Source organism: Cherax quadricarinatus, chromosome 44 (genome assembly GCF_038502225.1).
Source record: "Cherax quadricarinatus isolate ZL_2023a chromosome 44, ASM3850222v1, whole genome shotgun sequence".
Lineage (NCBI taxonomy): Eukaryota > Metazoa > Arthropoda > Malacostraca > Decapoda > Parastacidae > Cherax > Cherax quadricarinatus.
This window is the reverse complement of record NC_091335.1, coordinates 1,992,713-2,014,274: the sequence shown is the minus strand read 5'-3', so window position 1 is coordinate 2,014,274 and position 21,562 is coordinate 1,992,713. Positions and strand designations below refer to the sequence as shown.

At 46.1% G+C, this 21,562-nt stretch overlaps 1 protein-coding gene across 2 annotated transcripts in view; it reads left to right on the top strand.

Moving 5' to 3' along the window:
• dpy (dumpy) overlaps positions 1-21,562 on the top strand; it is a 386,475-nt gene that overhangs the window by 244,441 nt on the left and 120,472 nt on the right. The window contains exons 37-57 of one of the 2 annotated variants that reach the window (XM_070093948.1): positions 994-1,203; positions 1,408-1,590; positions 2,266-2,808; positions 3,002-3,193; positions 4,241-4,441; positions 4,784-5,074; positions 5,269-5,646; positions 5,763-6,542; positions 7,055-7,369; positions 7,549-7,887; positions 8,027-8,344; positions 8,693-9,013; positions 9,314-9,661; positions 9,848-9,983; positions 10,187-10,371; positions 10,711-11,040; positions 11,224-11,529; positions 11,691-12,308; positions 12,420-12,740; positions 12,998-13,315; positions 13,667-14,002. In XM_070093948.1, the coding sequence (XP_069950049.1) occupies positions 994-1,203; positions 1,408-1,590; positions 2,266-2,808; positions 3,002-3,193; positions 4,241-4,441; positions 4,784-5,074; positions 5,269-5,646; positions 5,763-6,542; positions 7,055-7,369; positions 7,549-7,887; positions 8,027-8,344; positions 8,693-9,013; positions 9,314-9,661; positions 9,848-9,983; positions 10,187-10,371; positions 10,711-11,040; positions 11,224-11,529; positions 11,691-12,308; positions 12,420-12,740; positions 12,998-13,315; positions 13,667-14,002 (6,969 nt within the window). The remainder of the gene's footprint in view (positions 1-993; positions 1,204-1,407; positions 1,591-2,265; positions 2,809-3,001; positions 3,194-4,240; positions 4,442-4,783; positions 5,075-5,268; positions 5,647-5,762; positions 6,543-7,054; positions 7,370-7,548; positions 7,888-8,026; positions 8,345-8,692; positions 9,014-9,313; positions 9,662-9,847; positions 9,984-10,186; positions 10,372-10,710; positions 11,041-11,223; positions 11,530-11,690; positions 12,309-12,419; positions 12,741-12,997; positions 13,316-13,666; positions 14,003-21,562) is intronic. The other variant, XM_070093949.1, reaches the window with a different exon arrangement.

Sequence of the window (21,562 nt, the reverse complement as noted above, 5' to 3'; positions counted from 1 at the left end):
CTTGACACTGACATATACTCTCCACCATCACTACCACCACTTGACACTGACATATACTCTCCACCATCACTACCACCACTTGACACTGACATATACTCTCCACCATCACTACCACCACTTGACACTGACATATACTCTCCACCATCACTACCACCACTTGACACTGACATATACTCTCCACCATCACTACCACAACTTAACACTGACATATACTCACCACCATCACTACCACAACTTGACACTGACATATACTCTCCACCATCACTACCACAACTTAACACTGACATATACTCTCCATCATCACTACCATAACTTAACACTGACATATACTCTCCACCATCACTACCACCACTTGACACTGACATATACTCACCACCATCACTACCACCACTTGACACTGACATATACTCTCCACCATCACTACCACAACTTGACACTGACATGTACTCTCCACCATCACTACCACCACTTGACACTGACATGTACTCTCCACCATCACTACCACCACTTGACACTGACATATACTCTCCACCATCACTACCACCACTTGACACTGACATATACTCTCCACCATCACTACCACAACTTGACACTGAGATATACTCACCACCATCACTACCACAACTTGACACTGACATATACTCACCACCATCACTACCACAACTTGACACTGACATGTACTCTCCACCATCACTACCACAACTTGACACTGACATATACTCTCCACCATCACTACCACCACTTGACACTGACATATACTCTCCACCATTACTACCACCACTTGACACTGACATATACTCTCCACCATCACTACCACAACTTGACACTGACATATACTCACCATCATCTCCTGACATAGACTCAGCTTATTCATGAGTCTTACAGTGCTGAAAACTTGAATGAGGGCAGGAGTGTGGTGTAACCTGCTGTCTTCACTCACCCACCCACCCATGTGACCTCTGCTGACCACTACCTGTACCTCTCCTGACCTAGCGCCCACCCCGGCTCCCGGCTGCACCTCCGACCTGGTGTGTCCTGACCACCAGGTGTGTTATAACCGTGTGTGCCGTGACCCGTGCCAGCTGGCCAACCCCTGCGCTGCCAGGGCCACCTGCCACACCCTGGCACACCGACCCCTGTGTACCTGCCAGCCGGGCTATACTGGTGACCCCTATATCTTGTGCGGCCTTGACAATGTCATCAGTAAGATTACTGGCTTCCTCTTGTTATATCTTTCTCGTTACATCACTCTCGCATGCTTCACTCTCTCTCCTCCTCCTCCTCCTGGCTCATATTTGATATTCACTAATGCATCTATTGTGATAATATACATAAATGGTAGCTTTCTCACATGATATAGTTATTGTAGCCTGGTGTGAAGACCCCTACTAACCTGGCCCCTCTCAGCTGCCGGCTGCCGAGGAGACGACCAGTGTCCCTCAACACAAGCTTGTATTAACAACGAATGTCGTTACCCGTGCGAGGATGATCCCTGTGGCTCTAACGCAGAGTGTATCAACAGTGACCATAGTGCTCAGTGCAGGTGTCGCAACGGCTTCCAGGGTGATCCTATCAAGGGATGCTCCCCCGGTAAGTTACACTCCCAACCTAACTCTCTACCCCTCTCTCACCCTTACATCTTTACCGTCCTCTCAAGGGTTGATAAGTTACACCCAACAGTCATTGTTCAGGAGGAAGCACTTTGTGCCACTCTAAAGAACTTCTTTCACAACCTAACCTTGTTTTGTATAATTTGAGGGTTGATGTGTGTGAGAAGTGGTGAGAGGACCTGGTACACTGTAGTGCAACTCCTGCCAGGTCCAGCCTCAACAACCCACCACACACACTTACCTCAGTATAATACTATACCCAAACATACTACCTCACATCCCACTCTAACACTCTCGTTTACAATTCCTAACCTGTTTGTACGTGTTGTTTTGTAATAATCATTAATATGTGTTATTAAACTTTTGCTGTATTATTAATATTTGATGCTGTAGACATGACTGAATTCATATGCGACATTCTAGTTCACCTGACATAGCTATTGTTTTTATTACAGCAAGTGCATCCATAGTTAATATTTAGATTTAGAATAATATAATTAACAATATTGTAATGAATGTAGGGATAGAAGCAATGGTGTTAACGCTCGGTTAGTACTCACGATAGTGACGCTAGCTAAAATAGCTCAGGGTAATAGTGTTGGTGGATCCAACAGTACTAACACCTCCCTGTTCATTTTACTGTGTTGACGAACAGTTGGCTGCCTCACTCCTGATGATTGTTCACCCGGTGAAGAATGTTATAGTGGTCAGTGTGTGAACCCGTGCAGGGAAGGCAGCAGCCCATGCCCGCCCACAGCCATCTGTCGTGCTCTGGCCCACGTTGCCTCTTGCACGTGTCCTGTAGGTACCACGGGCGTGCCTCTCCAGGGGTGCTCACCACTTCCCACCTGCGGCTACAACTCTGACTGCCCGGCAGACAAGGCATGCATCGAGCGTGTGTGTAGTAACCCATGTGGGGTGGCGCCTTGCCCTAGGGGCTCCCTCTGCCAGGTCCATCAACACCGCCCTGTCTGCCTCTGTCTGCCAGGCTACACTGGCAACCCGGAGGTGGGATGCATCAGGAGTGGCTGTCAGGCCGATACTCAGTGCCCACACGGGAGTGTCTGCCGTAACGGCACGTGCGGAGATCCCTGCCAGGACTGTGGAAGTGATGCACTCTGCCAAGCAGAGGCTGGCACTACCATTTGCCTTTGTCCTGTTGGGTTTACGGGGAACCCTCGACTTGCTTGTGAACCAAGTAAGATGTACTGCTATCACTCTCTCTTGTGTTGTGACTTATGAAGATATTGATGTACCTGTTGAATCTATTATAGTTCACCCCAATAGTGTTTAGTGAAGCCTTCAAGCTTCTGCTGTTACTTTCTAATTGACTGTGACTGACACCCCTGACTCTGACACCTCTGCAACCCCTGACTCTGACACCCCTTCAGTCACTGGCTTCTGCTTGTCGGACATCGAGTGCGAGTTGCGGGAGGCGTGTGTGTCTGGGGAGTGCCGTGACCCCTGCACCACAGTGCCACCTCCCTGCGGCGTGGGTGCCCGCTGCCGCGTCATCAACCACCGCACCATCTGCCAGTGTCCAGACGGGTACGAAGGTGACCCGCGAGACCTGTGCACACCAGGTAACCCACATCACCAAGACTACATCTCTTGCTGGTCTCTCTCCCTCCCACCACTTCTGGAGTGTTTACTGGCTATCTGATGCATGACACCTGACTGACAGCCCTGGTAGGGCCCCCATCTTTTTCACTTACCACTTCCGGAGTGTCTACTGGCTACTTGATGCATGACACCTGACTGACCTAGGTGATGTGAGAGGGTGTTCCTGTCTACCTCTCACCACCTGTGGAGTGTCTGCTGGGTACCTAATGCATGACACCTGACTGACTGATCTTGGTAGTGTTCTTCGTGATGGACCCCTCACATCTTTTGTAACCTCTCCTCACTAACCAAATCTTCAAAGGGGATGGTGCCTTCATGCTCCTCCAGGGTTCCTGTTCCAAGAAACTGAGGTACCCTTCCCTTTCTCTGACCAAACTTGATTACCTCCCACACCCCAGGTGCTATACAACCCTCAGAGGTTTAGCACTTCGAGAGTAAAGTAATAATGATGTTGAGTACTGGAAACAGTGCACAATACAGCCTTGACAGCCCCCTTTAATGCTCACATCTCTACTAAATGTATCTTCTCAGCATGAAATAACTCTAGTTTATATTACATTCTGTCTCTCATCATCTTTAGTATATTCTATATTAAATTATCCTTTTTATAAATATTTAAATATGCATAAATATTGGTGTGTAGAAGTGTGTGTGTGTACGTGTGCGTGGACAGATACATGTGGTGTACTGCTCGCACCTTGTTGCTCTCTTGTCTCAGTAACAAAGTGTTGGGGGTACATTGTCACCCAACTTTACCCAACTTGAACTTCTGTCAGCTATTGTTTTCAGTTACCCCGACTTTCCCGTGCTGCGTTTTTCGGATATCCGTTTCCGGTGTAGAGAAATTTTGATAGAAGATGCAGCTTTCTGCATGTATATACTCGCGTGTCCCGGTTCCGCCTTCATGTTATTTTTTTCAGGAGACTTCCTTCAGTTACACATCATAGCTTAATATTTACCTTATGTATTTTTTGTAAAAACGTCCTCCATTATTCTTGCTTGCCCAGTGACCATCCCAACGATCGGCTGCCAGTACAACGAAGACTGTCCCTCCAACAAGGCTTGTGACCGCTTTACACGCAAGTGCCTTGACCCTTGCGAGAGTGGGACATGTGCCCCAACTGCCATCTGCCAAGCTATCGACCACCGGCCACAGTGTCAGTGCCCTGCCGGCTACAGTGGCAACCCTAACATCGAGTGTGCCATACGTAAGTTACCCCTACCACATTACATTCTCTCTCATAACTTATGTTTTCTCTTTTCTGCATGCCTAACTAATGCATTTTTCACAGTAAGTTTTTATTTATATTGCATAACATGCAAAAATATTTACAATTGCTTTGAAAACAGTGATTACCAGGTACTGGAGTGACCACATCGCATGGCCAACAGGTATATTACCAGGTACTGGAGTGACCACATAGCATGGTTAACAGGTATATTACAAGGTACTGGAGTGACTACATAGCATGGTCAACATGTATATTACCAGGTACTGGAGTGACCACATAGCATGGTCAACAGGTAATATTAATGTGTTATATTGACAGTTGTGGGTTGCCGAGACAACAGCAACTGCCCCACCAACCAGGCGTGCATCAACAATCAGTGCCAGGACCCATGCAGGTGTGGCCGTAATGCCGTGTGTGAGGTGGCCAGCCACCGTGCCACCTGCCGCTGCCCTCCTGGATATGTAGGTGACCCTCTCAGGAGCTGCCAGGTGCCCATCAACCCATGTGATACTGACCCCTGTGGTGAGGGTGCTCTCTGTGAGCTGGACGATGGCAACCCTATCTGTGTGTGTCCTCGTGGCACCACTGGTAACCCCTTCGAAAAGTGCAGTGAGTCTTCACTACTCCCATCCTTTTGTCTCCATTTAAACTAAAGCACAATACAGTAATGTTTGTACTTAAAACACAAGGTTTTTTAAGCTCAACACTTCACTCTGCATCCTTTAAAATTAAAATATTATCTTTGCCTTATGTTCTCTGTCTAATAATTTTGTTTAATACAGTATATTAATTCTGGTCAACAGTTCCCGAGGGTGAGGACTGTGAGCCCAACCAGTGCGGTCCCAACTCTGGGTGTCGTATTGTGGGTGGGGCACCCATTTGTTTCTGCCTGCCAGAGTTTGTGGGGAACCCACCTAGCGAGCCCTGCAGTGCCCCTGCCAACCCCTGCCACCCATCGCCCTGCGGACCCAACACCGACTGTAATGTGGTGAATGGCTACCATCGATGCACATGCAAGCCAGGCTTTGTGGGCAAGCCCAACACCATCCGAGGCTGTGAGCCTCCCATAAACCCATGTGTACCTTCCCCATGTGGAGACGGAGCTCTCTGTGACCCTAACAGGAGTCCCTTCTGCGTCTGCCGTCCTGGCCTCGTTGGCGACCCCTTTACTGGTTGCAAAGGTCAGTCATTTGTTTTTTTTCCACATTTTTGTTGATGGTGCATGCCTTTATGTATAGTATATTTAGTCTGAATCTGTGGATGGTAAATGTTGATGTTAGTCTGTCCTCCCCAACAGTGCCACCTCCAAGTTGTGGCCCTGGCATCTGTGGGCAAAATGCTGAGTGTTACGTTCGTGGCAACAGTCTTCTTTGTCGGTGTTTGGAGGGATATGATGGTGATCCACAGGTTCATTGCCGCTCAAAGCCTGACAACCCCTGTGAGCGCAATCCATGTGGCCCCAACACCCAGTGCTCAATTGGAGCCAACAACTATCCAGTGTGCTCCTGTACTCCTGGCTTCTTTGGCGAGGCCAATTCTGACAGTGGTTGCAAGCCTGAGTGCACTGTTGATGATGACTGCAGCCATGACCTAGCCTGTGTCAACACTCATTGTATCGACCCTTGTCCAAGTGCCTGTGGCATTAACTCACTTTGTGAAGTCAATACTCACCGCCCAGTGTGCTTCTGTCCTGCTGGATTTAAGGGGAACCCTTACACACGCTGTGATGTATTAACAGAGCCTATCTCTCCTATGGAACAAGTAACTCCAAAGCCTCAAATCACCCCGTGTTCGCCATCTCCATGTGGTCTGAACACAGAGTGCCGTGTGGAGGGTTCCAAGCCCATCTGCTCCTGCATCGGCGACTACATTGGTGACCCTAAAGACCGCTGCCGTCCTGAATGTGTTAGTAATGCCGACTGTGATGATGACAAGTCATGTATTGATCAGAAGTGTGGCGATCCGTGCCCTGGATTGTGTGGCACCAATGCTCTATGTGATGTTGTCCACCACAACCCCATCTGTTACTGTCCCAGCCACCTTACAGGCGACCCCTTCAGGTTCTGTGTAACCAAACGTGAGCATTAAGTGTTTCTGTAGGGAGAAAGAGAGAGGGAGAGAGAGGGAGGGAGGATGAGGATGATCCACTTAAAGTAATTGCAGCAATTACATAAAGTAGATGTGTATACTTCACATCTACTTTATACATTCTGACATTTAACACTTTCCAAGAGATGCTGAATGGCCTATAAGGCTTAGTTACTTTTATAAATATAATAATAACATTTACCATGCAGTATGTTTTGCACAGTAATATAACATCACCATTTGGGTTAAATGTCTCTTAGTCTCCAAATTTGTCACATTTCATCATGTACTCACAATAGTGTAAACTCTAGGGGATTAATTCACTTACAGATGAACTTCATTTTCTTATCTGCATATTATTTGGTATTAATATAAGTGTGGTGACTGAGTATTAAGATGTTATTCTCAGTTTGTTGAAGTATGTCAAGAACTTAGAAATAAATTTAACACAGTGATTTAATGAAGAACCTGTAATATTAATCTGTTACTTCCCTGCATCAGCTGTGCTACCAAAACCTGTGCTGACCCCATGTGAGCCCAACCCATGTGGGCCCAACTCTGTGTGTCGCCCCACACCCGACAACACCCAAAATGTGTGCTCCTGCCTCCCTGGGTTCATGGGCTCCCCATGTCGCCCAGAGTGTACCATCAACTCAGACTGTCCCATGAGTAAGGCATGCATCAACTTGAAGTGTGTCGACCCATGTGTAGGTTCATGTGGCATCGGTGCCCTCTGCAACGTGGTGGCCCACAACCCCATCTGCAGGTGTGCTGACGGCCTCACTGGTAATCCCTTCAGCGGCTGCTTCGAAAAGGGTAAGTTTCTCACCTCATATTCCTTGCTATTAATGTATATTAATGTATATTGTACTCGTGTGTATATTGCATAGTGGTAACTTTCCTGTGTGTTTGTGGTTGGTCAGTGTAGACCACTTAACTAGTGTTTGCTAGTAATGTTTTATGTTAAATGTTTGTCTTATGTGTCTCCACTCTAGTGGCTGAGGAGCCTCAACCACCTGCACCACCTGTGGCACCCTGCACTCCCTCTTGTGGTGCCAATGCTGAGTGCCAAGTGTTTGATGGTGTAGGATCGTGCGTGTGTCTTAGTGGATTCTATGGAGAGCCTGAGCTTGGGTGCACTCCTGAGTGTATCATCAATTCTCACTGTGTCACCACTCGTGCATGCATCAACCAGCGCTGTATTGATCCTTGTGCGGACTCGTGCGGTGTTGATGCCATCTGTAAAGTGCTCAACCACAACCCCATCTGCTCCTGCCCTGACGGCTACGTTGGTGACCCCTTCAGGCTGTGTCTACAAACTCCGCTCACACCCAGTAGGTCACATCTATCACTTTATCTCTCAATTTATCTGCCAGTGTGAAAATGAATTTGGAGTATGCTAGTAAATGCTTTCAACAATATTTATCATATTCTGGTCGTGTATAATTAGACTAATAATGTTCTGTTTTGTAGTACCACCAGTGGCAGTGCTCTGCCAGCCCAACCCCTGTGGGGAGAATGCTCGTTGCACACCAACGGCTACCACTGCTCTCTGTACCTGCCTACCAGGCTTTAGAGGAGACCCATATGTTCAGTGTCGTCCCGACTGTGTAGTCAGCAGTGACTGTCCATTGACTTTGGCCTGTATCAGCCAGAAATGCCGAGACCCTTGTCCAGGCACCTGTGGTAACGAAGCACTGTGCTCTGTCATCAGCCACAACCCTGTGTGTGTGTGTCCTGAAGGATATATGGGTGACCCCTTCTCTGCTTGCCAACTTCGACCAATTGCTCGTAAGTCTCCTTTATTCGTTAATCTTGCTTACATATTTATAAATGTATTTCCTTCTCAGAGGTATCACTGTGACATTTCATAAGTTGATAAGTGCAATTCAGTTTATGGTTGAGAGGGAACATGCATGGAACTTTCACGAGAGATGAAGGACCTCTTCTTAATTCCCCAATATTGTTGTTGTGGTTTTTTCACCTGTCCTCGTAATATATTTGTATTAAGTCATTCTTATGTCATTTTTACATAATAAGTAAAATAGAAGAGCTTATAATATCTGTTGTTTAATGTTTACATCAAGTCATCTAGACAAAATACCTTATCCACTCTTGTTCTCTGCCTGCCCCTTATAGCTGTGCCACCTCACGCAGTGATCAACCCATGCATGCCAAACCCCTGTGGCCCCAACACAGAATGCCGTGCTCAGGGTAAAGTTGCTGTGTGCGAGTGCCTCCCAGGAACCTTCGGCAATCCTAATGTGCCATCTGGATGCAAGTTTGAGTGTGTGACCAATGCTGAGTGTCCCATGAAGGAGGCTTGTGATGATCGACGGTGTCGCGATCCATGTGTGGGTACCTGTGGCCTGCAGGCTCTCTGCGATGTAGTGGCCCACAACCCTGTGTGTCGCTGTCCAGCAGGCTATACTGGAGATCCCTTCTACAGATGCACCCTCAGTAAGAAATAAGGAACTTCTCCTCCCAAGTTCTAACCTATCTTTCTCATGTGTTGGCACTCAACTCATATGTGCAAAAGTGAAATAGGCAACCTCACCACTTTTCTGTATAAATATGTGTTTAATAGCATTAATGTTATGCTTATAATAATAATAATAATAATATATTATCATTATTACTATTATTATTGTTGTTGGTGTTTAGTTTTATGCAGGCTTTGTTAATTTGTATTAACAGTTAGAGTAGCATAAGACTAATATAGGAGAGAAGTGTTATTGATAATTTGTGTTACTTCCTCAGCTCTGGTTGAAGTTGAACCTGAGCCAGTATTTCCTCCAGAACAAAAGTCAGACCCATGCACTGGGTCCCCGTGTGGGTCCTATGCTCAGTGCTCTGCAAAAGACGAACTCTACACATGCTCCTGCACTCCAGGTTATGTGGGTAACCCCTACACAGGCTGCAGACCTGAGTGTACCATCAACTCTGAGTGCCCCTTGAGCCGGGCTTGTGTCAATCAATTATGTGTCGATCCCTGCCCTGGCTCCTGTGGCCTCAATGCTGACTGCCATGTTCTCAGGCACCAGCCCAACTGCTTCTGTCACTCAGGCTACACTGGTGACCCCTACACCCGCTGTCACCCACAACAACGTAATTATTACTTCACACACTGTCTCTATGGCTTTTGATATACTCTATATTGACAATTATATAACTTACACTACAAGTGTTTCTTCTACAGCCATGTACCAAAGTCTTCATTGTACAATCACTGGCCGTTTTTATAACTCTACCTTGCACTTCCTTGCCCCTGCTAAATCTACTTGTCTCTCTCAGCACTCCTTCCAGCTGCCTCTGAGGAGCGCCCATGTGAGCTTTTCCAGTGTGGGCCCAACTCACAGTGTCGGGTGGTAGACTCTCGCCCAACCTGCTCCTGCCTCCCCGGCTTCTTCGGCAATCCGCCTGCATCTGCGTGAGTACCCCCTATATCTCCCTCACCTGCCTCACTAGCTTCCTCATCACCTGGGTCATTATAATGTGTTGATCACCTGAATTATTAATTGGTAGGTAACTTAGACTGGTTAGGTGGGTCAGTGGCTAACTGGATTAATGGCTGGATAGATGGTTGAGTGTGTGCAAGAGGAAGAAAGTAATAACAAAAGGAGATTGTTGCAGATGTCGGCCAGAGTGCATCCTGAACACAGAGTGCCCTCAGAACCTAGCGTGCCGCAAGCAGAAGTGTGTGGACCCATGCCCAGGAGTGTGTGGCATTGCTGCCCTCTGTGAAGTAGTCAACCACAACCCCATCTGCTACTGCCCCAAGCATCTCACGGGTGACCCCTTCATCCGCTGTGCTGTGGGTGAGTCACACCTCCCACTCTCTTGGGTCTTGATGACTTGCTGTAGCATCTCTGACTTGTTTATCTCTCAGGTTGTCCCTATTAACATCTCCCATTTCCCCTCCTCCCATGCAAGTCTCAGTCTATATTATGGTCATTTTACATATCACTGGATCTCATGAGCAGGTAACTTCTGAAATCTTTTTTTTATTCATTATTATATCTGGTCCTCTCCATATGCACATATGAAGAGGGTGTGTTATGTTACAGTGCACAAGTGTATGGTGTAAATGAGTGTAGGGTAGTGTAAACATGTGTGGGTGTGCTGCATATATTAAGAGGTGAGCATCTCCTTCACAGCATCAGAGCGGCCCCCAGCTGTGTCTAGTCCATGTTGGCCGAACCCATGTGGTCTGCATGCCATTTGCCGAAGTAAAGGACGACGGGCAGTGTGCACATGTCCTGCGCCACTGCTGGGTGACCCCTACGTCCGGTGCTCCTCCGAGTGTTACACAGACAGTGCATGCACCAACAACTTGGCGTGTGTGAGGCAGAGGTGCGTGGACCCATGTCCTGGCAGGTGTGGGCTCCTGGCCACCTGTCAAGTGTTCAACCACCGCCCTGTGTGCTCATGTCCAGAGAGCCTCACTGGTGACCCTTACTCAGCCTGCCGCCCCTCCCCCACCCCATGTGAGCATGCCTGCATGTCCTTGCATGATCTAAACTTTATCTTGTACAATAATACTGCATGTTTCACATTTCTCTCAACTTTTAGCATGTTATAGTTTAGCCTATTTAAAGCCTCTTGTGTTATTCTACTTTCCTTGACCTTGACTTTGCCCTGACTCTAACTCTGATCCTCTTGCATAGCAGCAGACGTATCTCCGTGCAGTCAGGGAGGCCCCTGCGGGGACAACACAGAGTGCCGGGTGGTGGGCAACACTGCTCACTGTACCTGCCGCCCTGGCCTAGTGGGCGACCCACTCCTCGGCTGCCGACCTGAATGTGTCACCAACAGTGACTGCCATTATGACAGCAGTTGCCGTGGGTACAAGTGTGTAGATCCTTGCCCAGGCACCTGTGCCGACGACGCTGTGTGTCAGGTGGTTCAGCACCAGCCACGCTGCTCCTGTCCCCCAGGCATGCTTGGGGACCCCTACTCCCAGTGTCACCTTCCTCGTGAGTCTTCTTCTCTCACTGTCTCTCTCAAATCTCATCATATCTTATCTTTTCTGTGTAGAAATATTTGTATATATTCTTATCTCTGTATTATAATTTTCTTCATAGCTGCTATACTAGTTTAGTTACATAAATGCATGACTTGCACGATGTGTTTGTAGCTTCCGGGCCAGTGGCAGCGTCACCGTGTTCACCTTGTCCCTGCCTGCCCTGGGAGGTGTGCACCAGCCAGGGAGACATCCCAGTCTGCTTAGAGTGTATTGTCAACAGTGACTGCCCTGCCCATCTGGCATGTGCCTCCCACCGGTGCACAGATCCTTGCCCAGGTGTGTGTGGTATGGGGGCTCAGTGTGTGGTGGTCTCTCACAGCCCTGTGTGTCGCTGCCACCCAGGCCTCCTGGGGGACCCCTACACTCGTTGCTCACGCCCCACACGACCTGTGGCTAAGCCTATTAAGCCTACACCCTGTGTACCCAGCCCCTGTGGCACTAATGCTCGCTGCCAAATCAGGATGAACCATGAGGTGTGTGTCTGTGCTACTGGTTACTTTGGCAATCCATACCTGGGTTGCAGACCGGAGTGCGTAGTGCATACTGATTGTGCAGTGCGGTTAGCATGCATACGCCAGCGGTGTGTCAATCCATGCCCAGGCACATGTGCCCCTCAGGCTCAGTGTAGTGTGGTGAACCACCGTGCAGTATGCAGCTGCCCAGTGAGACACACAGGTGACCCCTTCATAAGATGCCGCCCAGTGCCTCAACTCCCATCTCCTGTTACATGTAAGATCACTCTTCCGTGTCTGTCTTTCTTACTTAATTTTGAAATGTACAGTAGTATATGCATGTAATTTGCTTAGTTGTAGTTTGTGTACAGTAGTGGTGTACCCACAGCTCCCTCGGTGTTAGTCGAGGCTGACCCCTGCTCACCCGGTCCCTGTGGCACCAACACACAGTGCCGCATCTCAGCTGGTCTTCCCATCTGTGCCTGCCTCCCTGGCCTGGTGGGCAACCCCTACTTGGGGTGCCGACCAGAATGCCAGCGAGACCTGGACTGCCGGCTGGACAGGTCGTGCCAACAGCAGCGGTGTGTGGACCCATGCCCTGGCACCTGTGGCCGCCGTGCCTCCTGTATGGTCATCAACCACCGTCCACAGTGTTCCTGCAAACCTGGCTACTCCGGCGACCCTTACCTTGCTTGTTCTCTTTATACACGTATGAACCTTCCTGTTCTTTCTTATGTATTAATTCAATATATTCTCTTAAACTTTTCTCTCTAGTACTTGCATGATTTTTATCTAAAAATAATTCTCATTAGTATTTGCATGATATTTTCACCATAACTTTTTCTTCAGTACAGAAGTAGCTGTTTTAGCATGTTATTTTCAAAGCATGATATGTAATTATAATAACTTGGTTTAGTGGCTTGGTAGTGTGGAGATAATTACTTCATGGCTTGCCTTTCCCAGCAGCTGTGGCCCCAGCCCCTGCCTCCCCCTGCACGTTGTCCCCCTGCGGTCAGTACTCTGAGTGTCGTGAGGTGGGTGGGAGAGCCAGTTGTACCTGTCTTCCAGGTTATCTGGGCTCCCCTCCCAGGTGTCACCCTGAGTGCGTCGTCAATAGTGAATGTGCGGCACAAAAAGCTTGCGTGAGCCTCAAGTGCATTAATCCATGCATTGGTGCATGTGGCATGGACGCAGAATGTCGCGTGATCCAGCACAGCCCTGTGTGCTCGTGTCGACCACAATACACAGGAGACCCACTCTCTCTCTGTCTTCCAGCTCGTCCTTGTAAGCATCACACTATATTCTTACTCTTTCTGATTTCCAGTCTATGTCATGGGGGCCGATGAGCGCTGCTCGTAATGCTGCTCTCACCTGAAAGAAAAACATTTTCTTTGCCTCATATTAATAATATGATAATGTCATACACACTGCAGAAGCACTAGTCTTCCCCCTTTCAATCTTCGTATCGTATACATCAGGCTCCATTGGGAGTGGCTGCTCATCGACTCTCAGGACTGACTTTCAGCTGTCTCCAGACAGCTTCCTTGTATTATAATGAGCATCAGTGGCTCATTAAAGAGCAACAGCAGCTCATCTCTGGTGTTTCTGGAGTAACTCTATTGGGTCTTCTTGCAGCGGTCCCACACCCATCCCTTCCAGCCGTCTCTGATCCTTGTACACTGAGCGGCTGTGGCACTAATGCAAAGTGCTCAGTGCAGGGTGGTGTGGCAGTATGCACCTGTATGAGTGACCATTATGGTAACCCATATGTGGCTTGTAAGCCTGAGTGCACTGTCGACTCTGACTGTCCTCGCTACTTGGACTGTGTGAAGAACAAGTGCGTGGAGCCATGTCCTGGGGCGTGTGGCCTGCATGCTCTCTGTGAGGTGCTCAACCACCAGGCCGTGTGCAGCTGTCCCACAGGCTACACAGGCAACCCCCTCAGCCGCTGCAACCCTGCTCCTCCCCCTAGTAAGTCATCCTCCACCTTCACTCTATATACTTTTAAAACTCTGTACCCATGGAAAATTATCAATGAAAGAAAATAAAATACATTATGGTAAGAAACTATCAAGAGCACATAGTTTATAGTTTCTTAGAGACGAATGTTGTAAGATCAGTGGTTGACCAGCAGTATGTTGTGTCAGCATTGTTGTGTCAGCATTGTTGTGTCAGCATTGTTGTGTCAGTATTGTTGTGTCAGTATTGTTGTGTCAGTATTGTTGTGTCAGTATTGTTGTCAGTATTGTGTCAGCATTGTTGTGTCAGCATTGTTGTGTCAGCATTGTTGTGTCAGCATTGTTGTCAGCATTGTGTCAGTAGTGTCAGCATTGTGTCAGCATTGCGTCAGCATTGTTGTGTCAGTATTGTTGTGTCAGCATTGTGTCAGTAGTGTCAGCATTGTTGTGTTAGCATTGTTGTGTCAGCATTGTTGTGTCAGTATTGTTGTGTCAGCATTGTTGTGTCAGTATTGTTGTGTCAGCATTGTTGTGTCAGCATTGTTGTGTCAGTAGTGTCAGCATTGTTGGGTCAGCATTGTTGTGTCAGCATTGTTGTGTCAGCATTGTGTCAGTAGTGTCAGCATTGTTGTGTCAGCATTGCGTCAGCATTGTTGTGTCAGTATTGTTGTGTCAGCATTGTTGTGTCAGTAGTGTCAGCATTGTTGTGTTAGCATTGTTGTGTCAGCATTGTTGTGTCAGTATTGTTGTGTCAGCATTGTTGTGTCAGTATTGTTGTGTCAGCATTGTTGTGTCAGCATTGTTGTGTCAGTAGTGTCAGCATTGTTGTGTCAGCATTGTTGTGTCAGCATTGTTGTCAGTAGTGTCAGCATTGCTGTGTCAGCATTGTTGTGTCAGTAGTGTCAGCATTGTTGTGTAAGTAGTGTTGTGTCAGCATTGTTGTGTCAGTAGTGTCAGCATTGTTGTGTCAGTAGTGTTGTGTCAGCATTGTTGTGTCAGCATTGTTGTGTCAGTAGTGTCAGCATTGTTGTGTCAGTAGTGTTGTGTCAGCATTGTTGTGTCAGTAGTGTTGTGTCAGCATTGTTGTGTCAGTAGTGTTGTGTCAGCATTGTTGTGTCAGTAGTGTGTCAGCATTGTTGTGTCAGTATTGTTGTGTCAGCATTGTTGTGTCAGTAGTGTCAGCATTGTTGTGTAAGTAGTGTTGTGTCAGCATTGTTGAGTCAGTAGTGTCAGCATTGTTGTGTCAGCAGTGTTGTGTCAGCATTGTTGTGTCAGTAGTGTTGTGTCAGCATTGTTGTGTCAGTAGTGTCAGCATTGTTGTGTCAGTAGTGTCAGCATTGTTGTGTCCGTAGTGTCAGCATTGTTGTGTCAGTAGTGTCAGCATTGTTGTGTCAGAAGTGTCAGCATTGTTGTGTCAGTAGTGTCAGCATTGTTGTGTCAGTAGTGTTGTGTCAGTGTTGTGTCAGTAGTGTTGTGTCAGTAGTGTTGTGTCAGTAGTGTTGTGTCAGCATTGTTGTGTCAGTAGTGTGTCAGTAGTGTTGTGTCAGCATTGTTGTGTCAGTAGTGTTGTGTCAGCATTGTTGTGTCAGCATTGTTGTGTCAGTAGTGTCAGCATTGTTGTGTCAGCATTGTTGTGTCAGCATTGTTGTGTCAGTAGTGTTGTGTCAGTAGTATTGTGTCAGTGTTGTGTCAGCATTGTGTCAGCATTGTTGTGTCAGCATTGTGTCAGTAGTGTTGTCAGTATTGTTGTGTCAGCATTATTGTGTCAGCATTGTTGTGTCAGCATTGTTGTGTCAGTAGTGTCAGCATTGTTGTGTCAGTAGTGTTGTATCAGCATTGTTTGGTCAGTAGTGTCAGCATTGTTGTGTCAGTAGTGTTGTGTCAGTATTGTTGTGTCAGCATTGTTGTGTCAGTAGTGTCAGCATTGTGTTAGTAGTGTTGTGTCAGTAGTGTTGTGTCAGTAGTGTTGTGTCAGCATTGTTGTGTCAGGATTGTTGTGTCAGTATTGTTGTGTCAGCATTGTTGTGTCAGTAGTGTCAGCATTGTTGTGTCAGTATTGTTGTGTCAGTAGTGTTGTGTCAGCATTGTTGCGTCAGTAGTGTTGCGTCAGCATTGTTGTGTCAGCATTGTGTCAGCATTGTTGTGTCAGCAGTGTTGTGTCAGTAGTGTTGTGTCAGTAGTGTCAGCATTGTTGTGTCAGTAGTGTTGTGTCAGTAGTGTTGTGTCAGTAGTGTTGTGTCAGTAGTGTTGTGTCAGCATTGTTGTGTCAGCATTGTTGTGTCAGTAGTGTTGTGTCAGTAGTGTTGTGTCAGTAGTGTTGTGTCAGTAGTGTTGTGTCAGTAGTGTTGTGCCAGTAGTGTTGTGTCAGTAGTGTTGTCAGTAGTGTTGTGTCAGTAGTGTTGTGTCAGCATTGTTGTGTCAGTAGTGTTGTGTCAGTAGTGTTGTGTCAGTAGTGTCAGCATTGTTGTGTCAGTAGTGTTGTGTCAGTAGTGTTGTGTCAGTAGTGTTGTGTCAGTAGTGTTGTGTCAGTATTGTTGTGTCAGTAGTGTTGTGTCAGTAGTGTTGTCAGTAGTGTTGTGTCAGCATTGTTGTGTCAGTATTGTTGTGTCAGTAGTGTTGTCAGTAGTGTTGTGTCAGCATTGTTGTGTCAGTAGTGTTGTGTCAGTAGTGTTGTGTCAGCATTGTTGTGTCAGTAGTGTTGTGTCAGTAGTGTTGTGTCAGTAGTGTCAGCATTGTTGTGTCAGTAGTGTTGTGTCAGTAGTGTTGTGTCAGTAGTGTTGTGTCAGTAGTGTTGTGTCAGCATTGTTGTGTCAGCATTGTTGTGTCAGTAGTGTTGTGTCAGTAGTGTTGTCAGTAGTGTTGTGTCAGCATTGTTGTGTCAGTAGTGTTGTGTCAGTAGTGTTGTGTCAGCATTGTTGTGTCAGTAGTGTTGTGTCAGTAGTGTTGTGTCAGTAGTGTTGTGTCAGCATTGTTGTGTCAGCATTGTTGTGTCAGTAGTGTTGTGTCAGTAGTGGTGTGTCAGTAGTGTTGTGTCAGCATTGTTGTGTCAGTAGTGTTGTGTCAGTAGTGTTGTGTCAGCATTGTTGTGTGAGTAGTGTTGTGTCAGCATTGTTGTGTGAGTAGTGTTGTGTCAGTAGTGTTGTGTCAGCATTGTTGTGTCAGTTTTGTCAGCATTGTTGTGTCAGTAGTGTTGTTTCAGCATTGTTGTGTCAGTAGTGTTGTGTCAGCATTGTTGTGTCAGCATTGTTGTGTCAGCATTGTTGTGTCAGTAATGTTGTGTCAGCATTGTTGTGTCAGTAGTGTTGTATCAGCATTGTTGTGTCAGCATTGTTGTGTCAGTAGTGTTGTATCAGCATTGTTGAGTCAGTAGTGTTGTATCAGCATTGTTGTGTCAGTAGTGTTGTATCAGCATTGTTGTGTCAGTAGTGTTGTATCAGCATTGTTGTGTCAGTAGTGTTGTATCAGCATTGTTGTGTCAGTAGTGTTGTGTCAGCATTGTTGTGTCAGCATTGTTGTGTCAGTAGTGTTGTATCAGCATTGTGTCAGTAGTGTTGTGTCAGCATTGTGTCAGTAGTGTTGTGTCAGCATTGTTGTGTCAGCATTGTTGTGTCAGTATTGTTGTGCCAGCATTGTTGTATCAGTATTGTTGTGTCAGTAGTGTTGTGTCAGCATTGTTGTGTCAGTAGTGTTGTATTAGCATTGTTGTGTCAGTAGTGTTGTGTCAGCATTGTTGTGTCAGTAGTGTTGTGTGAGCATTGTTGTGTGAGTAGTGTTGTGTCAGTAGTGTTTTGTCAGCATTGTTGTGTCAGCATTGTTGTGTCAGTAGTGTCAGCATTGTTGTGTCAGTAGTGTTGTGTCAGTAGTGTTGTGTCAGCATTGTTGTGTCAGGATTGTTGTGTCAGTAGTGTTGTGTCAGCATTATTGTGTCAGTAGTGTTGTATCAGCATTGTTGTGTCAGTAGTGTTGTGTCAGCATTGTTGTGTCAGTAGTGTTGTGTCAGCATTGTTGTGTCAGTAGTGTTGTTTCAGCATTGTTGTGTCAGTAGTGTTGTGTCAGCATTGTTGTGTCAGTAGTGTTGTGTCAGCATTGTTGTCAGTAGTGTTGTATCAGCATTGTTGTGTCAGTAGTGTTGTTTCAGCATTGTTGTGTCAGCAGTGTTGTCAGCATTGTGTCAGTAGTGTTGTGTCAGCATTGTTGTGTCAGCATTGTTGTGTCAGCATTGTTGTGTCAGCATTGTTGTGTCAGTAGTGTTGTGTCAGTAGTGTTGTGTCAGCATTGTGTCAGCATTGTTGTGTCAGCATTGTTGTGTCAGCATTGTTGTGTCAGTAGTGTTGTGTCAGCATTGTTGTGTCAGCATTGTGTCAGTAGTGTTGTCTCAGCATTGTTGTGTCAGTAGTGTTGTCAGCATTGTTGTGTCAGTAGTGTTGTGTCAGTAGTGTTGTGTCAGCATTGTTGAGTCAGCATTGTTGTGTCAGCATTGTTGTCAGTAGTGTTGTGTCAGCATTGTTGTGTCAGTAGTGTTGTCAGCATTGTTGTGTCAGTAGTGTTTTGTCAGTATTGTTGTGTCAGTAGTGTTGTCAGCATTGTTGTGTAAGTAGTGTTGTCAGTAGTGTTGTGTCAGCATTGTTGTGTCAGTAGTTTTGTGTCAGTAGTGTTGTGTCAGCATTGTGTCAGTAGTGTTGTCAGCATTGTTGTGTCAGTAGTGTTGTGTCAGCATTGTTGTGTCAGTACTGTTGTCAGCATTGTTGTGTCAGCATTGTTGTGTCAGTAGTGTTGTCAGCATTGTGTCAGTAGTGTTGTCAGCATTGTTGTGTCAGTAGTGTTGTGTCAGTAGTTTTGTCAGCATTGTTGTCAGTAGTGTTGTGTCAGCATTGTGTTAGTAGTGTTGTGTCAGCATTGTTGTGTCAGCATTGTTGTGTCAGTAGTGTTGTCAGCATTGTTGTGTCAGTAGTGTTGTGTCAGTAGTGTTGTGTCAGCATTGTTGTGTTAGCATTGTTGTCAGTAGTGTTGTATCAGCATTGCTGTGTCAGCATTATTGTGTCAGTATTGTTGTGTCAGTAGTGTTGTATCAGCATTGTTGTGTCAGTAGTGTTGTATCAGTATTGTTGTGTCAGTAGTGTTGTGTCAGCATTGTTGTGTCAGTAGTGTTGTATCAGCATTGTTGTGTCAGTAGTGTTGTATCAGCATTGTTGTGTCAGTAGTGTTGTATCAGCATTATTGTGTCAGTAGTGTTGTGTCAGTATTGTTGTGTCAGTAGTGTTGTATCAGCATTGTTGTGTCAGTAGTGTTGTATCAGTATTGTTGTGTCAGTAGTGTTGTATCAGCATTGTTGTGTCAGTAGTGTTGTATCAGCATTGTTGTGTCAGTAGTGTTGTATCAGCATTATTGTGTCAGTAGTGTTGTGTCAGTATTGTTGTGTCAGTAGTGTTGTATCAGTATTGTTGTGTCAGTAGTGTTATGTCAGTATTGTTGTGTCAGTAGTGTTGTATCAGTATTGTTGTGTCAGTAGTGTTGTATCAGCATTGTTGTGTCAGTAGTGTTGTATCAGTATTGTTGTGTCAGTAGTGTTGTATCAGCATTGTTGTGTCAGTAGTGTTGTATCAGCATTGTTGTGTCAGTAGTGTTGTATCAGCATTATTGTGTCAGTAGTGTTGTGTCAGTATTGTTGTGTCAGTAGTGTTGTATCAGCATTGTTGTGTCAGTAGTGTTGTATCAGTATTGTTGTGTCAGTAGTGTTGTATCAGCATTGTTGTGTCAGTAGTGTTGTATCAGCATTATTGTCTCAGTAGTGTTGTGTCAGTATTGTTGTGTCAGTAGTGTTGTATCAGCATTGTTGTGTCAGTAGTGTTGTATCAGTATTGTTGTGTCAGTAGTGTTGTATCAGCATTGTTGTGTCAGTAGTGTTGTATCAGCATTGTTGTGTCAGTAGTGTTGTATCAGTATTGTTGTGTCAGTAGTGTTGTATCAGTATTGTTGTGTCAGTAGTGTTGTATCAGTATTGTTGTGTCAGTAGTGTTATGTCAGTATTGTTGTGTCAGTAGTGTTGTATCAGTATTGTTGTGTCAGTAGTGTTGTATCAGTGGTGTTGTGTCAGTAGTGTTGTATCAGTAGTGTTGTGTCAGTAGTGTTGTATCAGTAGTGTTGTGTCAGTAGTGTTGTATCAGTGGTGTTGTGTCAGTAGTGTTGTATCAGTATTGTTGTGTCAGTAGTGTTGTATCAGTAGTGTTGTGTCAGTAGTGTTGTATCAGTAGTGTTGTGTCAGTAGTGTTGTATCAGTGGTGTTGTGTCAGTAGTGTTGTATCAGTATTGTTGTGTCAGTAGTGTTGTATCAGCATTGTTGTGTCAGTAGTGTTGTATCAGCATTGTTGTGTCAGTAGTGTTGTATCAGTATTGTTGTGTCAGTAGTGTTGTATCAGTATTGTTGTGTCAGTAGTGTTGTATCAGTATTGTTGTGTCAGTAGTGTTGTATCAGTATTGTTGTGTCAGTAGTGTTGTATCAGTATTGTTGTGTCAGTAGTGTTGTATCAGTATTGTTGTGTCAGTAGTGTTGTATCAGTATTGTTGTGTCAGTAGTGTTATGTCAGTATTGTTGTGTCAGTAGTGTTGTATCAGTATTGTTGTGTCAGTAGTGTTGTATCAGTGGTGTTGTGTCAGTAGTGTTGTATCAGTAGTGTTGTGTCAGTAGTGTTGTATCAGTAGTGTTGTGTCAGTAGTGTTGTATCAGTGGTGTTGTGTCAGTAGTGTTGTATCAGTATTGTTGTGTCAGTAGTGTTGTATCAGTAGTGTTGTGTCAGTAGTGTTGTATCAGTATTGTTGTGTCAGTAGTGTTGTGTCAGTATTGTTGTGTCAGTAGTGTTGTATCAGTGGTGTTGTGTCAGTAGTGTTGTATCAGTTGTGTTGTGTCAGTAGTGTTGTACCAGCAGTGAGTGTGGTGCTGCCAGTAGTGAGTGTGGTGCTGCCAGCAGTGAGTGTGGTGCTGCCAGCAGTGAGTGTGGTGCTGCCAGCAGTGAGTGTGGTGCTGCCAGCAGTGAGTGTGGTGCTGCCAGCAGTGAGTGTGGTGCTGCCAGCAGTGAGTGTGGTGCTGCCAGCAGTGAGTGTGGTGCTGCCAGCACCACACTCACTGCTGAGTGCCTGGAGTGGTTGCTGGTACCAGTGACAAGTTGAAGATAATATGCATCCATTCTGAGAATACTGAAGCTGCCTCTCATGGCTGGACAGACAGTATCACCCTGACTGCCTCTCATGGCTGGACAGACAGTATCACCCTGACTGCCTCTCATGGCTGGACAGACAGTATCACCCTGACTGCCTCTCATGGCTGGACAGACAGTATCACCCTGACTGCCTCTCATGGCTGGACAGACAGTATCACCCTGACTGCCTCTCATGGCTGGACAGACAGGAATACTCATACTACCTCTCATGGCTGGACAGACAGGAATACTCATACTACCTGTCATGGCTGGACAGACAGGAACACTCTGACTGCCTCTCTCGTATGGTTGATAGCTTGCATGTGACATATACAGATGATACACTGATATCAGCTCGCTTGCTGACATCAGTGTATCAT